This window comes from Melanerpes formicivorus, unplaced genomic scaffold (assembly GCF_026170545.1).
Source record: "Melanerpes formicivorus ecotype bairdi unplaced genomic scaffold, bMelFor1.0.p_v2 SCAF_70, whole genome shotgun sequence".
Lineage (NCBI taxonomy): Eukaryota > Metazoa > Chordata > Aves > Piciformes > Picidae > Melanerpes > Melanerpes formicivorus.
Genome location: NW_027142422.1, coordinates 2331494 through 2354961, shown reverse-complemented (window position 1 = coordinate 2354961; position 23468 = coordinate 2331494). Strand labels below are relative to the sequence as shown.

At 43.0% G+C, this 23468-nt stretch overlaps 1 protein-coding gene across 5 annotated transcripts in view; it reads right to left on the bottom strand.

The window, feature by feature from the left end:
* Positions 1-238: 238 nt before the first annotated feature.
* The window catches only part of ARHGAP6 (Rho GTPase activating protein 6), a 253876-nt gene continuing 230646 nt past the window's right edge, over positions 239-23468 (bottom strand). For all 5 annotated transcript variants that reach the window (XM_068163138.1, XM_068163140.1, XM_068163141.1 and 2 more), the window contains exons 7-13: positions 21366-21516; positions 20090-20238; positions 16645-16824; positions 10520-10617; positions 4273-4535; positions 2764-2844; positions 239-2319 (exon numbers count right to left, since the gene is read on the bottom strand). In XM_068163138.1, coding sequence (XP_068019239.1) covers positions 1610-2319; positions 2764-2844; positions 4273-4535; positions 10520-10617; positions 16645-16824; positions 20090-20238; positions 21366-21516 — 1632 coding nt within the window. In that variant the 3' untranslated portion in view covers positions 239-1609. The remainder of the gene's footprint in view (positions 2320-2763; positions 2845-4272; positions 4536-10519; positions 10618-16644; positions 16825-20089; positions 20239-21365; positions 21517-23468) is intronic.

The window sequence follows — 23468 nt, the reverse complement described above, 5'->3', positions numbered from 1 at the left end:
TCCTCAGGAAACGGAGATATGATGGCAGACACCTTATAGGATGGATTTTAAGACCAGAACAAGTGAAATCTTGGATCTTGTGCATTTAAGAAGCACTTGAAAATGGTGCCTAAGCTCCTAATCCTGTTTGATGCTATTAACAGAGATACCCAGGAATGCAGTAAAAACACATCAGGTTTGGTATAAACCTTACTTCAAAAAAAATCCCACCACAAACAAAGAAGGGCAAAAAATATGCTCGTGATTTTGCTTAGCGTTTTTATTCCACATCATTATGGCACAAGATAGAACTTAAAGACAACATCACTGAATAAATCTTCAACGTCATTAAAATTAAGACCACTAGGCTTTATAAAATTCTCCGCTGTGATACTTTCCCTTATCAGGTGATAAAAAAGGACTGGTCGCTAGAATACTGAAGTACATCGCCACCTGCTGGCCGCAGACAGTTTTGCAACTCGGCCCCACCGGGACGTGTATAAAACGGCAACATTTAGCAACGCACCACACAGTCACTGAAGCAGTACAATCGCCCCCGACTTTGGCACAGGATTGATAGAAATGCAGCTGCGAGCTTCTCCAAACGCCACCTTCACTTTCCTATGGCTGTCTGCACTTAGTAGCTATTAGTTTTTTTTAGCTCTCTCTAACTTACAGCTCAAGCTTTGCTATTTCCAAGGAAAAGCCATACACTTCCTCAGCTCTTGCACACCTCCATTCATTGGGTTTGGTTTTCTGAAATTTGGATTCCAGTTTATAGTTTTAGAGCAACACACAAACTGATACATTTATAAATATATATATTATATCCTGTATACATAACACTGGTTTTCCTCTAGAATGGGAAGGCAGACCTTCCTTAGTGGGTTTTGGCCTGGCCTGGCTCTTGGGTGATTCTCTGAGCTGCTTCCTATCAACATCTTTAAAAACAACAACAACAAAAAAAATTTACAATCTTGCATCAAATTTTAATTTTGTTTGTAAATAGAAGGAAAAAAATATATAGATTTGGTACTTTAACCTCTAAGCTCACTACTACCCCTATAAAACATATGGCTTTTCATGTTCCACTCTATGTTAGTGTTTTTCAACAGGCAGTGAAGAGGAGGACAACTCCCTCCAGGGTTTTCTTTCTATTTAATATAAGCACAGAAACCAGCTTGTGCACTTCCTATGGGATTCCAACGCATATCATGGCAATGTTAAGTGCAGTGAGTTTTAAAACAAGCAGTCATGATTGCTTGGCATCTGCAGATGAAAACACAAGGCATGATTATCATACAATACCCATGGCAGAATATACAATCATCGGAACCGCAGATATATAAATACACTTGCAGCAACACCAAAGCCAGGGTTTGATCTTACACACAGCCTCCCTTTGCCTATGGAGTTCATTGGAATAAACCTTTTTCCCCCCCTCAAAAGCTGTATTTGCAAATGGGGCTGCTTGACAGTGCTGTTAAGAAATTAAAGTGAACAAGTTTACCAAAAGCATAGGCAGTTCAGTGGGTATACAACGAACGAGCCCCCTCCCCGCTTTCCAGGGTCACCGCGGCTTTCCTCGGAGACAGAGGCCCAGGTGCCGGGGCAGTTCTGTGGAGTCCGATCATACCAGGGTCTCTGGGAGGGCATCAGGGTTATCAGCTGATAATAGCTCCCAAATCTGCCACCTCTCCCTTTGCCAATCGTGCCAGTCTGCCTCTGAAATACTTTTACTGTTCTGACTGTGAGGTGCTGTGGAACAGATGTGACCTGCTTGAGTGTGTGGGGCCAGATGTTCCTGCTTGGATGCAGCCTGGTCAGGAGGAGCTTTGGCTGGGGGTCCTCCAGCTGCTCTGGTCCCTGAATGTTTTTCTGGGCGTTGAAACCTCCACAGGGAGTGCAATGTTGAAGAAACACTGGCTCGCTGCGACAACACAGAGCTTGGTTTTGCTGTGCCTGGGTAGGGAGGTGGTGGTCGCTCTTTCCTGTAGAAGGGCTTGGCTGCACTTTGCGAACAACCCGCATTTGAGTCACGCTCACTGAGGTCCTCCACACTGCTGAGAGTCAAGTGCTGCTCTGACTTGGAGTGTGGCAGGCCTGAACTCCTACTGCCAACCTGAATTTGTGAGTTACTGCACATCCGAGATCCCGAGGGATGGAGCTGACACTCAGTAATGGTAGCAGTTGTCTGGCTCCTTCGCATGACCTCTCTGCTGGTGTCCAAGTCAGAGGAGCTGCTCTGCCACCAAGGAGAATACATGGTGAGGTTCCCCTGGGAAAGAGAGCACTGTCCAGGTCGCAGTGAGCTGCTTTCATAAATGTTCCCATATGAACCTGGGGGCCAGAGCCAGAAAGACAACATCAGTCTGTGCAGTAATTTAAAACAAAGGAAAGCAAAGGCAGTAGCAGTTAGGTGTTTGCTGGGGCCACAGCAGCAGGGTTAGCACCCAGGACTGCCAACCTCACAGTCTGCGTGCCTGCCATGGTGGCAGCTGCCCTCCACAGCCCCACCAGATGTCCATCTTCCACTGACTTTTAGAAAAACATAAAAACGTTTTTGGACACGACTTTAAAACAACTTTTCATTTGGCTTGTGAGAGTTGGGAATGTCACCACCCTGTAAAACCACTCTGCTTCTCTGGATTTTACTCAGCAGCCACTTCTTAGAAGTACAACTCTAGGCAATGTTCTCCTACTGCTTTCACTACAGTTTCTCCAAACCAAGAAACTGTTTAAGCCTTTGCTAGATTTAGGCTTAAAGCTTGACAAGTAACTGACCTGTCATTGCTGGATCTTTGCAGCCACTTTTCAGCGTTGAGTGCCAGGTGCCCCAGATATCAAAATGATCTTCGGCAACATCTAAACACCAGTAAGAACAGGAAACAATCGTGACTGGAGTGCCTTCAATCCATTATTTAGAAGCATACACATGGAAAAGCAGGACTTTACATAAGGTATCAAAGTAGTCAACATACACTAGCAGCTAACTTATGCACAGAACAGGAACGACTCCAGTGTCTTTCCTCAGTTACTTGTTTCAGGCCCAGCTCCTGCAATGGATTCAGTAAGCTCTGCACGGGCAGGAGGCCTGAGTTCACTGAGAGAACAGAACTTCTCTTAAGTCTTCCACCTTGGAGAATTTGCACAAGAACTGGAGGCCTTGGTCAACACAAGGTAGCCCATGTGCTTTTTATGGGAGAGAATGGCAAAGCTCCCGCAGGTAGCCCCTGCCCCAGGGGTCACTGTAAGGTGTGCTCTATCAGCCTGCAGCATCTCTTGAGTCTGACACAGAAGAGCTGTCAAAGAATGGAGATTTAATGCAATGCCCACGTCAGGGATTGTGCTGGCTCACAGCTCTCTCATACCTTTTTCTGATTCCATCTGATAGTGAAGGAAGTTTCTAATTTGTCATGCCCCAGTGTCACTGAAGTCCAAAAGATGGCAAATAGGATAAAACTTCATGCATTTCCTGTTCATAACTTACAAGAGGTCTGACCAAAATCTGAATTCTGTTCAGAGATTAAGATGGTGGATATGGAAGATCAAAGCCCATTGGCATGTATGAAGCATAACACTGAGACTACAGTCTGAATCCCAGAGGGAATGCACGTCTACCAGTACCTCTAAAATACCACAAACAGCTAACTGTACCCCCAAGCATGGGAAGTTCTCAAAGTTTGGCTCACTAAATATATGTTCCATTCATGTAGGGTTTTCTATAGTGTTCTTAAATCAAAAGCAACTCGAAGTGGTGGTGAAGCTATCAGCTGATACCGCAGTGCCTTACAGGAGTAATCCTTCAGGTGTGCGCTCCCTAGACAGATCCCTGCACTAGTGCTGCTAGGGGTCAGCAGATGGGAAGCTGTGCAGCTCAGCTGTGCTCTTCACTGAGGCTCTGGAGGTCATTCTTTTCAATTGGAGAAAATTTGTCATTTTCCATCTTAAAGCCTCAGACTTTTCCAAAGCCTGGGCCATAACAGCTTGCAGGTACTGCACTCCTATGGAGCAGGTCTAGAAGTCAGTCTGTGCTGTGCTGTCACAGACAGGACACAGGCAGTTCTGTTTTCCTAATAATAGCTCCAAGTTTTGAGAGCACCCTGGCAGCTCACTGAGACAGCAAGCAGGACTGAGCCCTTTGGGCTCAACACACAAAACACTTTGTAAGGCTATTTACACTATTGTTCCTCAAATCCTGGCAGCTGATGGTACAAGCCCAACGCTTGTCAATTACACCAGAAACCTCCACCTCACACTGAGGACAAGGAACACAAGCAGGACATACTCTACCTTTTCCAGCCTGTGATGCAGAAGAATTCTCCTTTGTCTTAGGCTGCAAATGTCCAACCAGTGTGTACTGCTCAGGTACCTTGTACAGCTTATCTGGGCTGTGGGCAACTTCTTCTTGCATTGCCAGCAGCGAGCGCTCAGAGAGTACCGGGGAGTTGTTGTCATAAGGGGAAACTTCTCCACTGGAAGCTTTGTTGGAGTCTGTGGAAGAATGCCTTCCTCCTGTGGAGTAGGAACCTTCTGACCTCAGCATCTCAGGGCTCCTGGGAAATTTTCATAAACAAACTCCTATTAATGAAACATTCTTCACATTCACAGCTACAGATGCAGTCTGACATCAGACACATAAAATCAAATGCAGGAGTGTGATCACAGCCACTGAAATGAAACCACTTCAGAAGCAGCACAGAGGTGAATGTTCCATGAGTAAAACTTCTGCCATGAAGCGGCCAGCAGAGGGCACTAAAAATCAAAAGATGCTGCCAAGGAACAACAAAAACCACACAAGGGTACAGCTCACCACAGGAAATTAAATAGTGAATCAATTCCCTATGTTACCTTGGCAATTCAGCTGGTTGCAACAGCAAATCTGAGGGCATGATAGGGAAGATTAGTTTGATGCTAAGCAGTACTCTAAAATCGCTTCTTGCATTCTGAAGTGCTACACAGAGAACCCAACACCTTAGCTTGCCTCTCATGCTGTAAGGATCCTCTTCCAGAGACACCAGAAAGTAAATATTCTACAAGGGACCAGCACATGTATCTACCATACTTCTGATGGTGACAACACCCAACTTGCTCTGTTGATAACTGCTACAACTTCTTTTGCCTGTTCACCTTTACACCACCACCAGCAAGACCTGCATTTAATACTGGGAAGGTAAAACAAAACAGAACCAAACAAGGCAAACAGAACTCCCACCAAAGCACAGCCAAGGCTCAGAGAGACAACTGTCACTGTTGAAATGTGTTTGGAACATTGAGGGAGATTTCTTGAGCTGTCACAGACAGGAGGCAGTCTGAGAGTCACTGAACCTCCCATAGGGTACATAGAAATCTGTAAAAACAAGCACAGCTTTTTCTGTACAGTCCTCTCTAATTTATGTTTTCATCTCTTACTTCTCTGCAGCCTGCTCTTTGTTTCTCCGATGCTTATCTTTTGCTTCTCTTGAGTCAAACACTTCTCTCAGTGACCTCACATTATTATCTTTGCTAATTGAATGTGCTACAGGAGAGGCTCATTCCCGTAAATGAATGCTGACTTCTCCGAGTCAAATCCAACAAGAGCTTGAACTGAGCGAGCAGCCAAAGCGCAGCACTTGTTATGGAGCAATAACCTGCTCCCCAGAAAGATGAAATAAGGCTGAAGAGAGAGGATATAAAAACCACACAGTGGTAAGACAGGCTAGCCACTGCGCACTGGTAGCAACACACAAATCATGACAGAACTCAATACTATTTTCAAGCTCTTGGCTCTTTTGTTTTGTTGGTTTGTTTTTTTCTGAATGATTTACTTATTGCATGTGTCAAAACATAAAATATATACACTCAATATCATGATCACTATGTTATTCAACAATGTTTGGGGGGCGTGTCTCATTTACTCCTTGGTAACTCCCAGCAAGAAATCCATCACTGAACTGATCCTGAACCCCAGCTACGACCACCTCAAAACACCAGAGCCTGGCCCAGGCTTCCCAGCGTGGTTGATGTGACAATGTTGGGAAGGCATTAAAAAAAAGAGGCAAGAAGTAAATCATGCCTCAATTATGTGACTTTCCATCTCAACTTTTCATCCAAAGAGAAGTCCAACACAAATGAATCCATGAAAAGCCACAAACTGAAGAATTGTTGCCTTCTAAGCATGTATAATTCTATCACAATTTTTTTCCCCTTTTTTTGTCCCTTACCCCTTTCCTTCTGCATTCTAATGAAGCTTGTGTAGTGAGTGTGAGTTAAAACAAGGTTTAAGCAACATCTTGGGAATTTCAGAAGAACCAGCAAGGCCGGAACAGGAGAGAAATGTTATCTGTTGGTTTCCTCTGACCAAATGTCTTTGTCTCCAGCTTTCTAGATGGAATGTCATCTAAACCCCACCCTGCTAGCCTACAGACATAATCAGCACTAAGTGCAACACCAATAAAGCTTCTTGCATGTAAATCCTTGCAAGATCCAAATCTAGCAACGCTGCAGAAGGCAAAGAGAAAGGTGTACTGCCATCTGGCCACGGCAAGGTAACACAAGGAATAGGGGAAAGGGAAATGGAAATGAAACAGTGTGGGAACATGAACTGGAGCTTTGTGAAACACTGATTTCGTGTCTTACCTTGAATAATCTGCTATAGTCTATCTCTTCTCAAGACAGAGCTCCTGATAAAAATTTACTTGAATGGAAACAGCCAACTCTTTGGAAAGATCAAACATTCAAGTTTCTGAACTCATTTACAGTTTCTGCTAGTCAGCCTATGCAATTACACACACACACACACATCATACCACTTTGACATTTGTTTAGGTAAAAAATCAATTAAAACTCATTACAAATGCCTGTGGACTTTGCTGATCTTATTACAAGAAACCCCCCAAATGGATGGAATACTTCAGAGCTGGAAATTGATCTTATATGTTTGCAGCTTTACCCTGCTCTTGAGAAAGAAAGTAAAACACAACTCAAGAAAGACTTCTGGCTTGCACCTTTCCAAATAAAGAATTATTTCTCACACATTCCTTAGAACAAAACTTTTGCATCTGTTTGAGTGCAGTAGGAAACTGAGATTTACTACAATTCAGGATTCACCTTTCCCTGGGTAGCTTTCAGATTCTCTACCCCCATCCTGGGAAAAACAAGGGACCCGCTCATCTCTATGCAGCCTGGAAGGATGGATAAATTATGGTCTCCAAAGAATTATGCACTGTCAATTGTGAGAAATGGGAAGGCAAGGCAAGTATTTTCTAGTGAGTATGAACTATGTTAAGGAAAAGATTTTAAAAGCTGTTATGTATAGCAAAGATTTGAAAGCTGTAGGAAAAAACCAACCTATATCAATGGGTTCAAAAATACTCTTACAGATTCCAAAGCAAAAATTGGCTATGCTGTGGAAGAGTCTTGGGCTTTTCATTTGGTTGTTTCTTTAACTTACAGCCTTCTGTTACCCACCAAAGTCTGAACTGGAAGAATGTGGGTAATAATAATAGTAATAATTACTTATAATTATCAATAGCAATAATAGTAATAGTTACTTCTACTGAGGATATTCCTACTTTTATATTGGCACCAAGGCCATCAGGAAATCCCTTTCTGTTGTGACAGAAATCCTCTTCTGGTATACCTTAAAATCTTCAGAGTAGGAAAACAATCGTCTCAGGAGAGGTAAAGGTAAATCATACAGTCTGATGGCTTGGCAGCATGCAGCAGTAATTTCCACACACATTTGAGCAACACAGGGCTCATGCCCCAAACACATTATTATGGGATTAGGATGTGGTTGCTTCTGTTAAAGGGTACAGGACTCAATGATTCAAAGAGCCTCTGTAGCTTTGAAAGCTGCATTTATGTGTGCTGTATGGCCCATCACATGGCTCAGGTTTTGGGCCACAGTTTAGGATGGATTGAAACCTATCATCAGCACCCAAAAATACCTGGAAATTCTGTAACTCTGAAGCCCATTTACTCCAAGAGGACTCTAAGAGGACTACTAAACATGATAAGCATCATAACATCATAAGAAACATGTTTTATTTTTGTGTTAAAGACGCTTCATCTTACAGCTGGAAGTCTCAAATCCCATTGTCATCAAGCCCATGTAGAAAAAAGTTGAGAAGTAATCCACAAAAGCACACTTCATAATTGCTGCCAGTGGCAGCTCGTGCTTTACCATGAATGACTTCCATAGACTCCTTGACACACCACTCAGGATGCTCAGCTCTTAAGAGAACTGACAGATGAGGAACATCTGATTTGGCCTCCTCTGTGGAGGACCAGATGGTGTTTTCTCTGTTAGATCAGAGCCAAGAAAGCATTTGTAATGACATCAAAAGCAGAGATGTGAGGGCAATTGCAGAAGCAGGACCTTCAGAGCGATTCATATGACAATAAAGTCTTGAAGTGGATTCCATAACTCTATGCTGTGCAGCCAACCAGCTTCTCTGATGAAGATTGTGTCAAGAACATGCAAAGTTTTCTGCTCCACAGATCCAAATTTGGATCTTGACCAGGACATTTCCAAAAGCAGTAAGGATGTATTTTGGTGGCTCATTTTTAGCAAATCAAGACACACATCTCCTTGTTGTCTGCTGCCTCACATTTGTTATAGAGAAAATACCTAACAAATACGTCACCCCAAGATTGAGATTACGAAAAAGTCTAATCTCTTAAGAGCATCACACTCCTAGCAATCACACTGAACAACATTCCCTTTAATTGCCTGGAATATCTGCATCAAGAAGTTGTAATCACAGTGAAAACATCGCTCATAACATTAAGAATAAATCACTTACATGATAGCAGAGTAGAATAAAAATGACAGATAGTAGTTTTCCTATCTCAGTGATACTTCATCTGCCCACTACAAGTAATTGGTACTAGTGTGGCTGAAGGCTCCTATTTGGTTTCATAACTTTGTCTTACAAGAACCTCTTTGTCAGTTGTGACTAGCTTTGCAGAACAGATCCATTTTCCCCTGTAGGTGTGCATGCTGGCTGAAAAGTAAGAAGGCTGAAGGGAAGGTCAGTTAATTTAAGGAAACAGGATCTAACAACGCTCTGTAACATCCAGGGTGATTTGTGGCAAATTTATGCTCAACTGATATATATAGCCACACGTGAGATGCAGTTTTATGTCTTCATATTACATAGATGGTGAAACCCAGCATGAAGGTTTTTATTGGCTTGAGTTAGAAGCAATATGACCATTTCAAACTGAGGGTTTAAAGAAAGAAGTCTCTACACAGGCTTTACTGTACGCCAGGTGATTTGTAGTGTCTCTCTGAACTGTGGTCTTGGCTCACAGCAAATGTGAAACAAGTGCAAAGACAGCTAACGTACCTCTAAGTATGCTGCATTTATTGTGATCTAAATACAAGCACAGTTACTTCTCAGTCAGACATAAACCAGCTGAAATGATCTCATGTCTGTGGTACACAACATGGTACCCCAAAGCAATTTGCTCCTGCATTGTGTGTTATGTGGTTAAGTCAACAAACTAATAAAATCCTTTACAACACATGATAATATTCTGCATGTGGCTCATTTCTTATAACTGAAGCAAGCTCTTTCTCCATCTATTAATTATACTATTTCTTTTATACCTCTTCCTTTAAAGCCAGGCACACTGTTACATCACCTCCAATTCCAAGAGGTTCAGAAGGAGAGAGAATTTTTGTCACTAACCACCTGTACAAACCCAGTTTTAGTTACATTCTGAATGCACTAGGCACTTTCCACACACACAGGAAGACAAAGTCCAATCTGTCCAAGGGAGTCTAGGAAACCTCTTAAAAATTCCTTAGAGAAGTTTGTCAGACTTTGTGACTTTGGGGTCTGGCACTAGAATAAAAGGCAATGACTGTGTGTCCCGGGAATCCCGTTAATCCAAAAGCTCAAACTCACAGCGTTAAGGCACACAGGTGCAGGCGTACATCCACCGTACACAGAGCTGGAATATGTTATGTGTCGTAACTGCAAGAGTGACCAGTGTGGGTTGTTTTTCTCTTGAGATCTTTAACAAAGCAGAAAACTAAATAATACCCAAAGAGTCTCCATAAAGCTGCTCTTGTGGCAGTTGACTTGTTTACAGTGTCCTATGTGTATACAATAGGAAAAGAACAATGAACCAGCCAAAGGGCTAGCTGTGATTGTGTTAAGGCACTCTAGGGTGTGCTTCAAGGGCAGTGTAATACACACCTCCTGTTACTGAAGACTACAACAGTTAACCCAAGACATGAACCACTAGATCACTAGAATACATCCTGTCAGATAGTAGTGCACTGAATAGTTTTATGTACATGTCATGCTGTTCCCTGCAGCAGAACACAATCTTTCCTCTGAATCAGGAAACAAGATCTGTCTTTAGAAAACGCTGTACAAGAGTCATGATTTCTTTGGCACAGTCTGTGTGATGAGGAGGATTATTTCTACTCCACTGTAGACAGTGCAGAAGAGATGTGGAAAACTAGAACCTTTTGAACACATCCAGTGGGAGATAGAAATTCCCAGTAGGAACAAGGATGATGAAAAAACAGATTACTCACGATGACTGGGAAGCTTTCCTCCTCAACAAATAGTCTACAACATCAGGGTCAGTCTCTAGTAGGCTAATAAGGACTTCATTTTGTAGGTCAGGGGAAACCTATGAAGACAACAAAAAGCACTTAGGTGGAGAGTTAACATTCTGTCACATACATTAATTTTGGTGCTGCAGTTAATCTAAAAGACCAAGCACAGACATATCTGCATAGACTACATAAAACAAACATTCAGATGCTTTCTTTCTGGCACGTGTATTAACTTCGGTGCTAGAGTTAATCTGAAAGTCCAAGCAGAGATATACTGACATGGAGTACAAAACAAATACTCAGATGCTTTTGTTTAAGAGAGAACTTTCATGTAACAGCAGTTAAAATGGAATAAAGATCACTTTGTGCGACATGGAACACCGATTACTCTGGTACCCAGCTGAGTATTATATCTGATGACAGCAGCAGGACAACTGATGTATCACTGATCTCAAAAGCTCCAGTTGAAGGTCCTCACCTCACATCCTCAATCAAAAAAACTGGAAGCATTACAGATTTCCAACCTTTATCAATGACACAGCAGGATGAAGAGCACCCTCAGCATGTTTGCAGATAACAGCAGGATGAGTGGTGCAGTTAACACATAGGAGGTAGATGATGCCATCCAGAGGGACCTGGGCAAACTTGAGAAGTGGGCCTACGTGAACATCATGAGGTCCAACAAGGTCAAGTGCGAGGTCTTGCACCTGACTCCAAGCAAACTCTGATAACAATACAGGCTGGGAAATGAAGGGATTGAAGCCAGCCCTGCTGAGAAGAACTTGGGGGTACTGGTGGATGAAAAGCTGGACATAAGGCAGCAATGTGCGCTCACAGCCCAGAAGGCCAACTGTATCCCAGGCTGCATCAAAAGCGTGGCCAGCAGGTCAAGGGAGGTGATTCTGCCCCCTCTGCTCTGGTGAGACTCCACCTGGAGTTACTTCATCCATCTCTGGAGTCCTCAGCACAAGAAGCACATGGACCTGCTGGAGCTTGTCCAGAAAAGGGTCACAAAAATGATCAGAGGGATGGAGCACCTCTTCTATGAAGAAAGGTTCAGAGAGTTGGTATTGTTCCACCTGAGAAGGGAAAGGTCCAAGGAGCCCTAATTGCATCATTTCAGTACTCAAAGAGAGCTTATAATAAAGAAAGGGACAGTCTTTTTATCAGGGCACATTGCACCAGGACAGGGGGCAAGAGGATAGATATAAGGAATACAGTTTTTACAATGAGAGTGGTGAAACACAGCCACAGGTTGCCCAGAGAGGTGCTAGAAGCCCCACCAGTAGAAACATTCAAGGTCAGGTTTGACAGGGCTCTGAGCAACCTGATCTAGTTTGAGATGTCTCTGCTCACTCCATAAACTTGGAATGATCTTTAAAGGTCTCTTCCAATCCAAAACATTCTAAGATTCTGTGATTCTGTGGCATCTGACTTATTTATGTCCTTCTCCTAGGGAAATCTTGTGGTATCTGCTCTATGGAGTTCTTCAATTGCTTCATTTCAGTGGGAGCTACCAAAGCACAACATTTTTATAAAGGAAGCCTTATAACCTTTGAATGTTTAAGTATCCAAAAGGCCAAATCCTGGGATCTGGAAGCATTTAAATTCCTGCTTATTTTCAGTCAGAACTCAAGGAATTAGAGAGTTCAGTTGTCTATAACTCAGGCATACAAGTGGGTCCTGTTGGATCTCCAGCCACTCTGGACTTCAAGTAGTAGAAAGGCTCAGCCAGAATGTGCATCATCCTCTTTGGAGTTTGGCCTTCCAATTGGCTAATTCTCTCTAGCCCACTTAATACAGAGGAGAACCTTCAAGAAACACTTGGTACCTTCAGCTGCCCCAGGATACAGCAGCATCTCTCTCAGGCAGTGGGCAGGAAGGACACTCTCAAACTTGCCCAAGTAAACTTTGTGCTTCCAACCGCGGTTTACACAAGTCTTGTTGATCTTTAAGTGAGTTTGCCCACACCACAGTGGAGTACTCAACTCAACTTTCAAAGCACTGCAACTTCTGAGAAACTTGAACTAGCAGCCCAGGCTCACTCATGACGGATGGAGCTGGAGGCAAGACAGTCTCAGCAAGGGGTCATCAACTGTGCAATGTGCTTCTGGATGCAATTTGTCAGAGCCCACATCTCCTGACCTTCAGGTCACACTGCATGGGCCATTTGTTCTCCCTGACATTTCTGGGAAATAAGAATAGTATTACCAATGGATTCCTCAGGGGAACACCTCAGTTTGGAAGGTATTTAGGGAGTCAAGTTACAGACAAAGACATACTTCAAAAAAGGAAATAATTTGCAAATAAATGAAGATACGCATCATTGAATGCCAAGTGACCTGAAATCTCTATCAGAAACCTGTGTGACCACATATTCCTTCCTAAAAATCTGTGGTTAGCTTCTAAGCTGAAAAACATCTCTTACTGATGGCCACTGGCATACTGGTCTTCAAATAAATTATCTTCTCTTTGCAGGAATACATCTTTGGAAAGGTGGTGTGCAGTAGCTTTGCCATTCAGACAGCCTTCCCACACAGTAGGGCAAGCTCCAGGTAAGTTTGAGGGTAAAGAATACACACCCTTCTGTATGCAGTTTAATGTAGAGCTTTGTATGCCACTGCTAAACCTGTCAGAATCCACTGAGACAGCTCTGCCAGAAAAACAAACTTTTGTTTTGTCATTCAAAAAGAGAAAAGGATAAAATCAGCCTTCCATAAAACAAATCTGAAAAGGTTCCAACAGGAAGTTCAGTTCCTACTGAAGGCCTCTACAAAACTCAAGACTTACACTGAGTTACAGGACTTCCATCTGAGTGAGCAGCAGCATATTACTCTATGATTCTTCAGCTGGATTTGTCCTGATGGTCTCCTTGCTAGCTGTCTCCTGGCTTTACAGCTTCCTCCTGTGCAACAATTTACTTCAGTTTAGCTAACTACCTTCCAAGTGTGGAAATAATATCCATGTAATCATAAGCTTAACACTTACAGAGAACTGCTACACTGGTACCTCAGGATGATGTTACAGAGCTGCAGTAACTATCATTGAATCAATTGTTTAATTGGTAGCTGTGGCTGAATAGGTGGACAAGAACTTAACATTCAGGGACAGAAGGTTAAGCCAAGACACTACTGAAATAACAGCTGTCAAGCACACACTGGGACAGATCAGAGGGCTCTAGGGTTATTAGGACTCCAATAGTGCAGGAGATGTTCTGAGACTTCTGCTACATGATAGTCAAAGATACTGACACAGGAGGGGGGAGGGACCCTTGAAATGTCTCCTTTGTGCTCTCTCTGCTGACATGGCACAGAGAGGCAGCATGTGACTGCCTCCACAGGAGCCTCCAACACTAAAAATAAGAATGTGTAAGAAGTTCACAGACAGTATGTAGTGCTTATTGGCAGCAGGGCTGGATTTGGGCTCTTCTCAATCCTCCATGCTAAGTCAAACTAAGAGGTAAAGTGTGGTTGAGCTGTACCTTTCCACATTGAGCTGCTGGGCACAGTTGAAAGACTGGCAAAGAATACTCCTCTCTACATTTCCTGTCAAATGTTTCAGTGCATTCCTGAGACTCACTGAAATGGATGAGAATTGGATATGAAAGGCCTTAACATCAGTGAAGCAAGACCAGCCTCCATCATCTGCACAAAATCCATGTTTGTATATTACTGATGTCAATGATAACTGCTTAGTAAAAGGTTTCCAGTATCCTGGGTGGTTGTGACAAAGAGAACCCTCCTGACCCACACTACATCAGATTCATTCTGGTATTGTGGTCTGGGTGCCACAACACATCCTGATTGCCCAGGTTTTATTTCACAAATGATGCTTCAGTTTCAATGCTGAAGCCCATCAGAGGTTAGAAACTTCCCATAAACAAAAGGACCAGGACCCACCCCTGTCACCCCCAAACACAAAACCACCTTCAGCAGCGCTATGCTGCATGTATGTCGCAGCTGTAGCTGAACACTCCACTCCAGATGTTTTCCCTTTTGTGAAGGGCATAAATGCCAGGTATAAACAGCACTTTGGTTTGGCCCCACTCCTAGGGGTTTGGAAAACAAACTGCTGCTGCCTAGTTTCAAATGAGCAGAGTTCTATTGCAAATGGAGGTACAAGTCTTTCCCTTTCAGTGCATGTACTACCAAATGATGCACTGGCTATTTACCTTCAGAAGTAAAAAAGCCTTCCTGTGCTGCCAACGAAAACATGGAAAAGATGAAAGTAAATGCTGGGAGAAGTTTCGTACAACACTAACTGTAAGGAACTTGATACAGCCCTAGAGATCAAGTACCATGTGTGAGTCTAGACATACCCCAAAACCCAGGCAGAGCTTACAGTGTTATTTGTTCAACTATGGCAACGGGAAGAGTGAAAGCACCCGGAGACACTCAGCTGTTAAGGCATTTCTGTAAGTCTCATGTCAGGGTATTTCAGCTTTCAGGAGAGCACCTGAGATAGGTTTGTCTTTCACCTGCAGCTATCCTCTTATTTTGAAATCCAATTCTAATCTCCCACCACAAACTGAGAAGATACTCTTGCAAACAAAAGATAATTCCTTTCCCCCTCCCCCCCATTCTGTTTAACCTTCAGATGAAAAATGTAAGATGTGAAGAGATAAAGGAATGAATCTGCCACAATTAAGAGGGACCAGATGTAGGCCAGTCCAAGGGTCCTAAGCCCCACCCTTTCCACACTGAAAGCTGGAATATGTGCCTGTGCTGTACAATTTTCTGAAAGAGAAGAACCAGAAGAAAGCTTCCAGTACTGCAAATATTCTCATTCAAGCATCACTTCACACTTGTTAGTGTCATCCTCACTCCAAGCCTGCAGACCTTTGCACGAGAGTGCAGGTCTGTCATTTTCCTGCTGAGGAAGGATAAAAATAGCACCTGAAGCTTCCCCAAACTGTGAAAACCATTATCAAGGAAAAAGAAAAGAAAACAAAACAAACAAAAAAAGGAGAGAGAGATTGTTGAGTGTCTTGCTGGAACAAGAATAGGCATAAGGCAGCAGCTGTAATGCCAGGCAGGGCAGTGCAAGGGGGAACATAGAAAAACACAAAGATCTTTATCTGAGGCCAAGACTGATGGGCAGGTTCATGACTGCTTTCTTGTGCTCTTTGCCCTGTTGAAATCTGGCACACATCTTCACAGCCCCACTTGTCTGCAGTCCACCCTTGCCCATCTGCTCCCATCCAGTTTTGCTGGAGCACTAATGGAGTTTTTCAAAGTGTTTCTAGTCATGAGGTCTGTGTTGATAGGTTGGACTCGATGATCCTCGAGGTCTCTTCCAACCTTAGTGATACTGTGATACTGTTTCTCCTCTTGCTTTGGGAGCCCATCTTCTCAGTGTAAGATACAGTGCTGTTCAGTAGCAGGACACAGCAATCACAGCTAGTCTCACCTTTCCCAAGATACTGCTTTTGTTAAGACATGTCTGTCGACTAAAAGCAAGACAGAGCAGTGATTTAACTCAGCTGTATCTTTTCCTAGTTCAAGGTCACCCCTTCATGAATTACTTCCTTGCTGCATCAATGGAACAGAAAGGAGCTCAAGAACAACACAGATTTATGCTTTACTCCTTTTGTCCAGCTGACAACCAAGAAAGCTTTGTCCTTCCTCCTCAATCAACCAACAAGAAACATTTTTTAGGGGAGGCTATTCCTTAAATTAACCAAGGATGTCTTACTTCCTGAAGAAAAACTGGCTCCTTGGCTCCCAAATCTGAGAGATGAGAGGTCATTTCCAGTTTGCCTTCAAAAGAACAATGCTGGTACATTGCTCAGTATACAGCCTCCCTGCTCAGCAACAGGCAACCCCACAATTTGCATAGATTTCATAGATTTCTGTCTTCTGAGACACTCTTTTCCACACAGAAATTGTTCCATGCAAGATACAAGTAGACATTTTTAATATTACTGCTTACAGCAAAGCATTCCCCTTGACAGAAGGCTACTTTTTCTACCCATAATAACTGGTCCTCACTTAATGCAATTTCCACAGTTTAGGTCATCCTGTTCTACACTGATACCAATGAGGTATTTCTTCATTTAACTTAAAAATGCATAGGAGTAATGTGAAGAAACATCCACCTACCATGAAAAGGGCTTCATAGTTCTCAATCATCTTTTGTACCACAGCGATGATAGCAGTGCTCTCTTCAGCTCGAGCTGAGCTCTGCACTGAGAACTCTTTGTCTGTAGATTTCTGCTTGTGCAGCAAGTTAGGGCCAAAGATGGTAGCCAGGTTAAGCGATGTCATTTTGTTCCCAGTAATCTAGAAAACAGAACATTAATGAAGTGGACTCTCCAAGGGTCTCATGCATACAGATCTGTACATGCACACCATCCCCCACCTCCCCAGTTTGGCAGGTGCTTCACTCATCAAAACCAAACCTGAGTGCTAGTCAAATCAAAATGAACAACTTTTAGTCTTGTTTGGACACCTCTGCAACAAGCACTGTGATTTTCTGGCTGTAAGGAGCAGAAGGTAGAAGTGCTGCCTGCTGCCCACCCTTAGCTCCCTTGGAAGCTCAGCAAACGCCCTCCTACTTCACCACCTCAGCACATTACCACATCTTGAGACCACGTACTGGGAACAGGGAGCTTTCTCAAGCAGCACTCATGATCTGAAGCAGAGAGAGTGTGGCAAAAGCAGAGTTTCCCCTGTTTCAATGGGCTAGCTACTTAAGAAGTATGCTCTTTTTTATTAACATTTTACTCTCTTTTTGCCTTTTCCCTGGAATATGCCAACTGTTTGCTTGTTGTGTGTGGGGGTTTTGTTTTGTTTTACTGTGGGTGGGTTTGTTTGTTTTTTCAACTCTGGGCTGAAAAAGAAGTAATAGCAACCTGATTTTGAAGGAGAAAGCTAGTAATACTTACTAGACTAGACAGGATTTATCTGAACAATATTCCAGATAGGTTATCAAATAAAAGTGTCCAGTCATATTTGTGACTTGACTACCTTTTTTCCCCTTCTGCTCTTTTAACAGAGCAGAAAGCAGGGGTCATGTGCTTTTCCTCTGTGTCTCCACTTGGTTGCTATTCTGGGAATGCAGAAGATGATGCCAGCAGTTTGACTATATAAGACTGCAAGTGCATTTCAGCTGTTGACTCAGTATTCCTTGCAGGCACTTCTTAAAGAAAAAAAAACGATCATGAGAGTTCTTTTTCATCTGCTGAACTGATTAATTAAAAAAAAGAAGAAGAAAAAGAATCAGGAAGAGTGGCACCAAAAAGAGGCAGCAAAAAGAGCCTTTTAAGCAATCAGAGGTACAAACCAAATATTTTCATAGTAGTATTTCATTTTATCTGTTCTGGTAGATAGCAATTTACTGAGCACTCTAGTTAAACCTACAACTGTTCACCCATTACACCTGGCTTATTTTTCACAGAGTTCAACTACATAGCACAGAGATGACAGCAAAAGCAGCTTCTCCTTTAACTGGTGCCATCACTTTGTAATCTTGGAAACACATCTGCAGTAAGCAGGTCCATGGGCAGTCACAACAATGGAATCATAAAATTAGGGTTGGAAGGGACCTCAAGGGTCATATGTTGGCTCTTTGTTTAGAGACTCACCCCTGCACGACTGTGAGTACAGCACACTCACTGATCTGTGCACCACCACACACCCAGGTGTTTTTCAGGTGATCTGCTCTTTAAACACTGTCAGAACACTGAGCCACCAAGAATGCACAGGCACATGGTGCCTTGAGTCTTGCCAGGGGCAGCCTTTGGCTGTGCCTGGATCTGCATGTGTGCGCAGGCTGTTTGTACAACCAGTCTTTTCTTAAGGGCAGCCTCAGGGTATCCCGTAAAAAATGTAAATACCTCCTGGGAAATTAACTCAAAGAGTAATTCTAAGGAAGTTTTTCGTTCATCTTCATGAGAGAAAGGCTTTTGAAAGATTATGGAGAGAGCCTATGTACCAAAGCTTGGCTGTTTTGCCTCCAGTGATAGCAAACATTCTGTTAAAATACTTCCCTTGCCCTGTATGCTTTTATTCACTTAATTACTCATGAATAGCTTCAACAATTGTGAGCAGAATACTGTATTATCTATAAAAGGTATCCAGTTGCACATAATAGCCCTGACACACACAATACTGCCAAGGTAGCTTACATAAATTTGCTTTGCCAAAATACCTATAGCAGAGCTGATGTGCTGTAAATGGGAATGAAAATGCCTTCAGTACAACTGTTGGGCCAAACCAGCTCTCATATGCAGCATCATTTAGGCCTGCAATATGATCCTCTTGGATACATTCCTAAACCAACCTTGCAGCACTAGTGGGACCATGACCTTAGTTGGCTTGTGCAGGTTTTTAAGCACAGTAAAAATGTTACAGGCTGCTCTTTTTAAATGCTTTCCATTATAGTTGTGTAGTTTTTTATCAGCTGTGTGCTGAGAACAAAAATAATAGCATTTCAAGGGGATTTAGAAGTGAAGTAGGTCTTGAAGTCACAACAGCACTCTGGAAGTCAGGACTTAAAGCAGAAACGCAGCAAAACTCAAAGTGCCAACTGTTAAAACCAGCCAAATGCAAAAGGTGTCCAAATTTGACAGAAGTTAGCAGGATTTTCCATCTGGAAGACAAAATTCCCTAGGTGTTTCACAGGAGCCTCAGAAGTAACCTCAGAAGTAGTCACTGAGGCAGTGCAGGAGGCAGACAGATCCTTCGCACAGATAAAGGGGGGAAGTTCTGCCAGCCAGGGACACGCTGTATCCATACACTTTCAAAGCTACAGAGTCACCACTTTTTGCAGAGCAGCCCACCAGTTCAAGCATTTTCCTAGTAGGAAATGGGAAGCCTGCATTTCCAGATCTTCTCTAGTCTGAACAGTGGGGATGCACCCATGCAGACGCTCAGAAGTGGAGTTCACCACACAGCTATGGGTGTTCTTAACCCCGTGAAGTGGCCGTACCCCAACCTCCCCACTGAACTGGGTCCAGAATGTAACAGTAAGGAGGTCACAAAGAAAAAAGGCAAAGATGGACCCTGACTTCAATTACAGATTAGGGTCTGTCAATTGCAAGATGAGAGCTGGAGCTTGTGTCTTCTATTTTTCATTCTCCACTACCCAGTGCACTCAAGGAAGCTAAGGGAACCAAGGTGTGAACTGCTATGTCCAAAGGTCATACATGAAAGCAACAACAGAGAATGAAAAGAGGAAGAAGCAGCATGTTCTCTAAGGCCTGACACTCTTCTGTGTGAGTGGTTTTTCTACAGAATACAGTAGGATAAAACAAGGTGGGGGGGAAAGGATGGGTAACATTAGACATTCTCCACCACATGATTGACTATGCTGTGAATCTCCCAAAGGAAGTGGCAGATGCTTTACAGATTAAGTCATACAAACATCATTTTCAGAGCCTTAGGAAGAGAGCAAACACCTACATGGCCAATGTACAGGCAAGAACATGAAGTCTTTCCCATCTTCCAGGGGTATGTCACCACTGTGTTTGTTTCACAGCTTTAAAGATATCTCTTCAGATCATGGATTAAGCAAAGCCAAAGGCAACAAGTGACCAGGACTAACCTCTTGGCCGTCTTTGTCTGTGGTGTCTTCCGCGTGGCCAGCCACTGTGGAGAGGAACTGCAGCAGCCGGTGTAGAGTGTCGCAGTTACAGGGAGGTAGGAGGTAAATGAGAAGCTGTAAGGTGCTTAGCTGTTCATCTGGTTCCAATACTAAGGGGGGAAAGAATATATTGTAAGAAAATCTCTCCAACTAACCTAAAAGCAGAACAAATGTACTGCCCCCAGCCCAAAAGAAGCCCTAAGAAGAGCTTTGTTTAAGGATAATTCTCCTTATACTAATCAGAAGAAAAAGAGAAAACTCTAAGGAAATATCAAAATACCAAAGTGTAACACTGTTATGGTATCTTGCTTTGATTGGTCAACATCTTGCTCACAGGTTCCTAGGATCTTTTCCCAGCCTATGAGAGCAGAATTCATGTTGAATATTCCATCACTGTCACGGGACACAAAAGTTCTGCTTAATTTTCTACTTACTACGTTAACTTTGGTATAGCTACTGGCACATACAGGGCACTGCTGGGAAGCATTACAGTCAGCTTTAGGCTTTGGCCATTTTAAATGGGCCTCCTGGGAACTTCACCTCTTGCAGAGGTACTGGGAGACTGGAAAAGTAACTAGAGATAAAGAAAGACATTCTGCAAACTCCCTCACTCCAACCATCCAAAATGTAGTAGCAGCCAGTGGTAAAGGTGGGACAGGGGCAGGCTCTCAGACAGGATGGCTACAAAGGATCTGAAGAACACATACCAGGCAGCAGCCTGAAGGGTTCAACTCAACTTTTTCCTAAGACTGTGGCAGTCTGTACTCAGGCCTTAGGCAACACATTTTGGAGTATTTAATATGATGACTTCAGGGACCATTAACAATGATGAAACTTGAACCTATGAAGCTGTATTTCTTGAAGCAAGGACTGGGATTTTGATCAGTAAACAACTCCAACAACTGAAAGCATTAATAGTGCCAAGATAGCAGGATTGAAGTGAGAGTCTGTTATCTGCTCCCAATGACAGAGTCAGGATTTAACAGATAACGTGATTCACATCTTATATATTACTGTAGGTATATGAAGAGAAATCTTTGTTGTTCCAGGTTTCTGGGCCACACATAGCACAAAAACAATGAGAAAGGCTGAGCATATTTATACTACACAAATATTTGGAGCAAATCAAGGACAGAGCATTAAATGCACAGAAAGAGAAGAATATGGTTAGTAGGGATCAAAGAATTACAAGAGGTAAGCGACTGAGAATCGGTAAATGAAGATGTGCAGAGCTCACAGAGGGTGTTGATGAAAGGTGTGTAGAGCTCTCTGGTGAGGAGCGGGTCAGGCATGTCACGCAGAAACTCCTTCAACAGAGCAGCCACGTCGTGAATGCTGTGCTCCTCATCTAACACAACATCTACGCCTCGGTCGAACTCCTCACGTAGCTGAAAAGCATCACGACACAAACCCACAGTCATTCGTTTTCCCAATTAGCACATCCCAAAGCAGAAAATCTTTTAAGGTATGGATTTACTCATTTTCACTTTTCAGACTAGATGTGACTAATTTTTGGCAAGGTCAAAGGTATAATTAATGTCTAATTGCTGTTTACTCCATGATAGGTAACTTAAGGTTTGCACCAGCCTGCAACAGAACACCAGTCTCTCCTTCCAGCTAATACATGGCATTATTTTATCCACACATGTGCCCAAGTAAATGCAATGTCTGCAGAAGTGCAGGATCAATATCAAAGGCAGAAACCAGGGAGAGCAAGTCAAACTGCAAGAAAGGCTTTCTTACACCACCTTACTGCATTATTGTTAGACTTCAGGACCAGCAAGACTCCAATGGCATTTCAAAATGTTCATGGGTTTGTACAATGTTATTAAGGCAATGTCAGTATCCACCAAACTCAGAATTCTCCTCTGGTTTAAGACTGTGTTTAAGCACAAGCAGTACGCAGAGAGGCTCACTAAGACTTGATGGCATTTGTCCACACACAATCTGTTGCCTATCTAATTTAGTTATATTAATTAAGTGACTGTCACTAAGGAGTTAACAAGCAGCAAGCTACAAGACACCATTACAAGGTATCACTATTTTGTCCCAGTTACAGTCCTCAGGAAAAGTCTGTGTCCTTCAAAGGCACCACACGTCCCAAAGCCAGAAGAAATCCCTTTCCCATGTACAACATACCTTATGGAAGGACAAAAGCCTACCTTTCCTGAGAGATTTCCCAGCACCAAGAGCAGAACCTTTTCCAAAAGAGAGCTTTTCATTTTGCAAACAGCCAAGATGCTATAAAACTATCTGCTTGGAAAACTCTGCATCTTTGCCTATCTTATGAGGCATCATGATCTCACATGTACCTTCCCAGAGAGTAATCACACCCAGATCTTACTAAACAACAGGAAATTTGAGCTATGAAATCAAAAGACAAAATAAGGCAAAGCCACAAGCAAACTGCACCTGTGATAATCCATGGCAAATCTTGATCACAGGCACAGCCATCCTGAGTGTGTGCAGCGGCGGAATGCAGTGAACCCTGTATTTTCAGCCTAAACTGTACTTTCATAACTGGTATGAAAGGTATTCTATAAAACCTACAAACTCTTGCCTAATGCAAGACTACTTTTAGCATTGCTGGTATCAGTCATTACTAACAATGAAAAATGATACTATGAAGACCAGAATTTGTTCTTTATCTACCATGATGCTACCTTCTGCTGATTTGTGTTCAAAGATTTTCCACAGCCAACTTGGGAATTCCATTACCAGCTCAACTCTGCTCTTCCAGACTGGAGGGAAACGCAGAGCACATTCAATCACCTCTATTCAGAAGATTGTTCCTGCACTTAGTGCCCAAAAGCAGCTGATGAAACGGATTAGCACTGCAACAGGAATTCAGACATCCCAAATACCTAAATCATAAATTGCTGTTTACATCTTGAATATGACACTTCTGACCTGGTATCCTGTGAGGTCTACAGAGATACCCTAACTAGCACAAGATCAGTTAATGCTTACGATCCTATCATGGCTGTTGAAAACTGTGTTTCTAAGCTTAAACTTTTGGTCTCTCAGAGTTCATTCACAGGGAATACCTCCAGACTTTAGGAACATGAACTTTTGGTAAGTGCAGCACTCGCTAGAGCTCAAGATGTGAGAGCTGCGGATGTGTGCTGGGAGAGGGGTTGGGAGAGCAGAGCTCCAGCTGTGCTGCTCTTTCACCTCGGGGTCTGGTCACTGCTTCACCAGCTAAGTTGCCACCAAGTTGCCAGGCCTAGCACAGAGGGCTGCCCTCTCTAAGCTCAGCAACAATGCTCTGCTCAAGCATCTGTATAGTTTTTGGGCACATGCTGGTACCTGCTATCCCTGTGTACCACACCAGCCACCT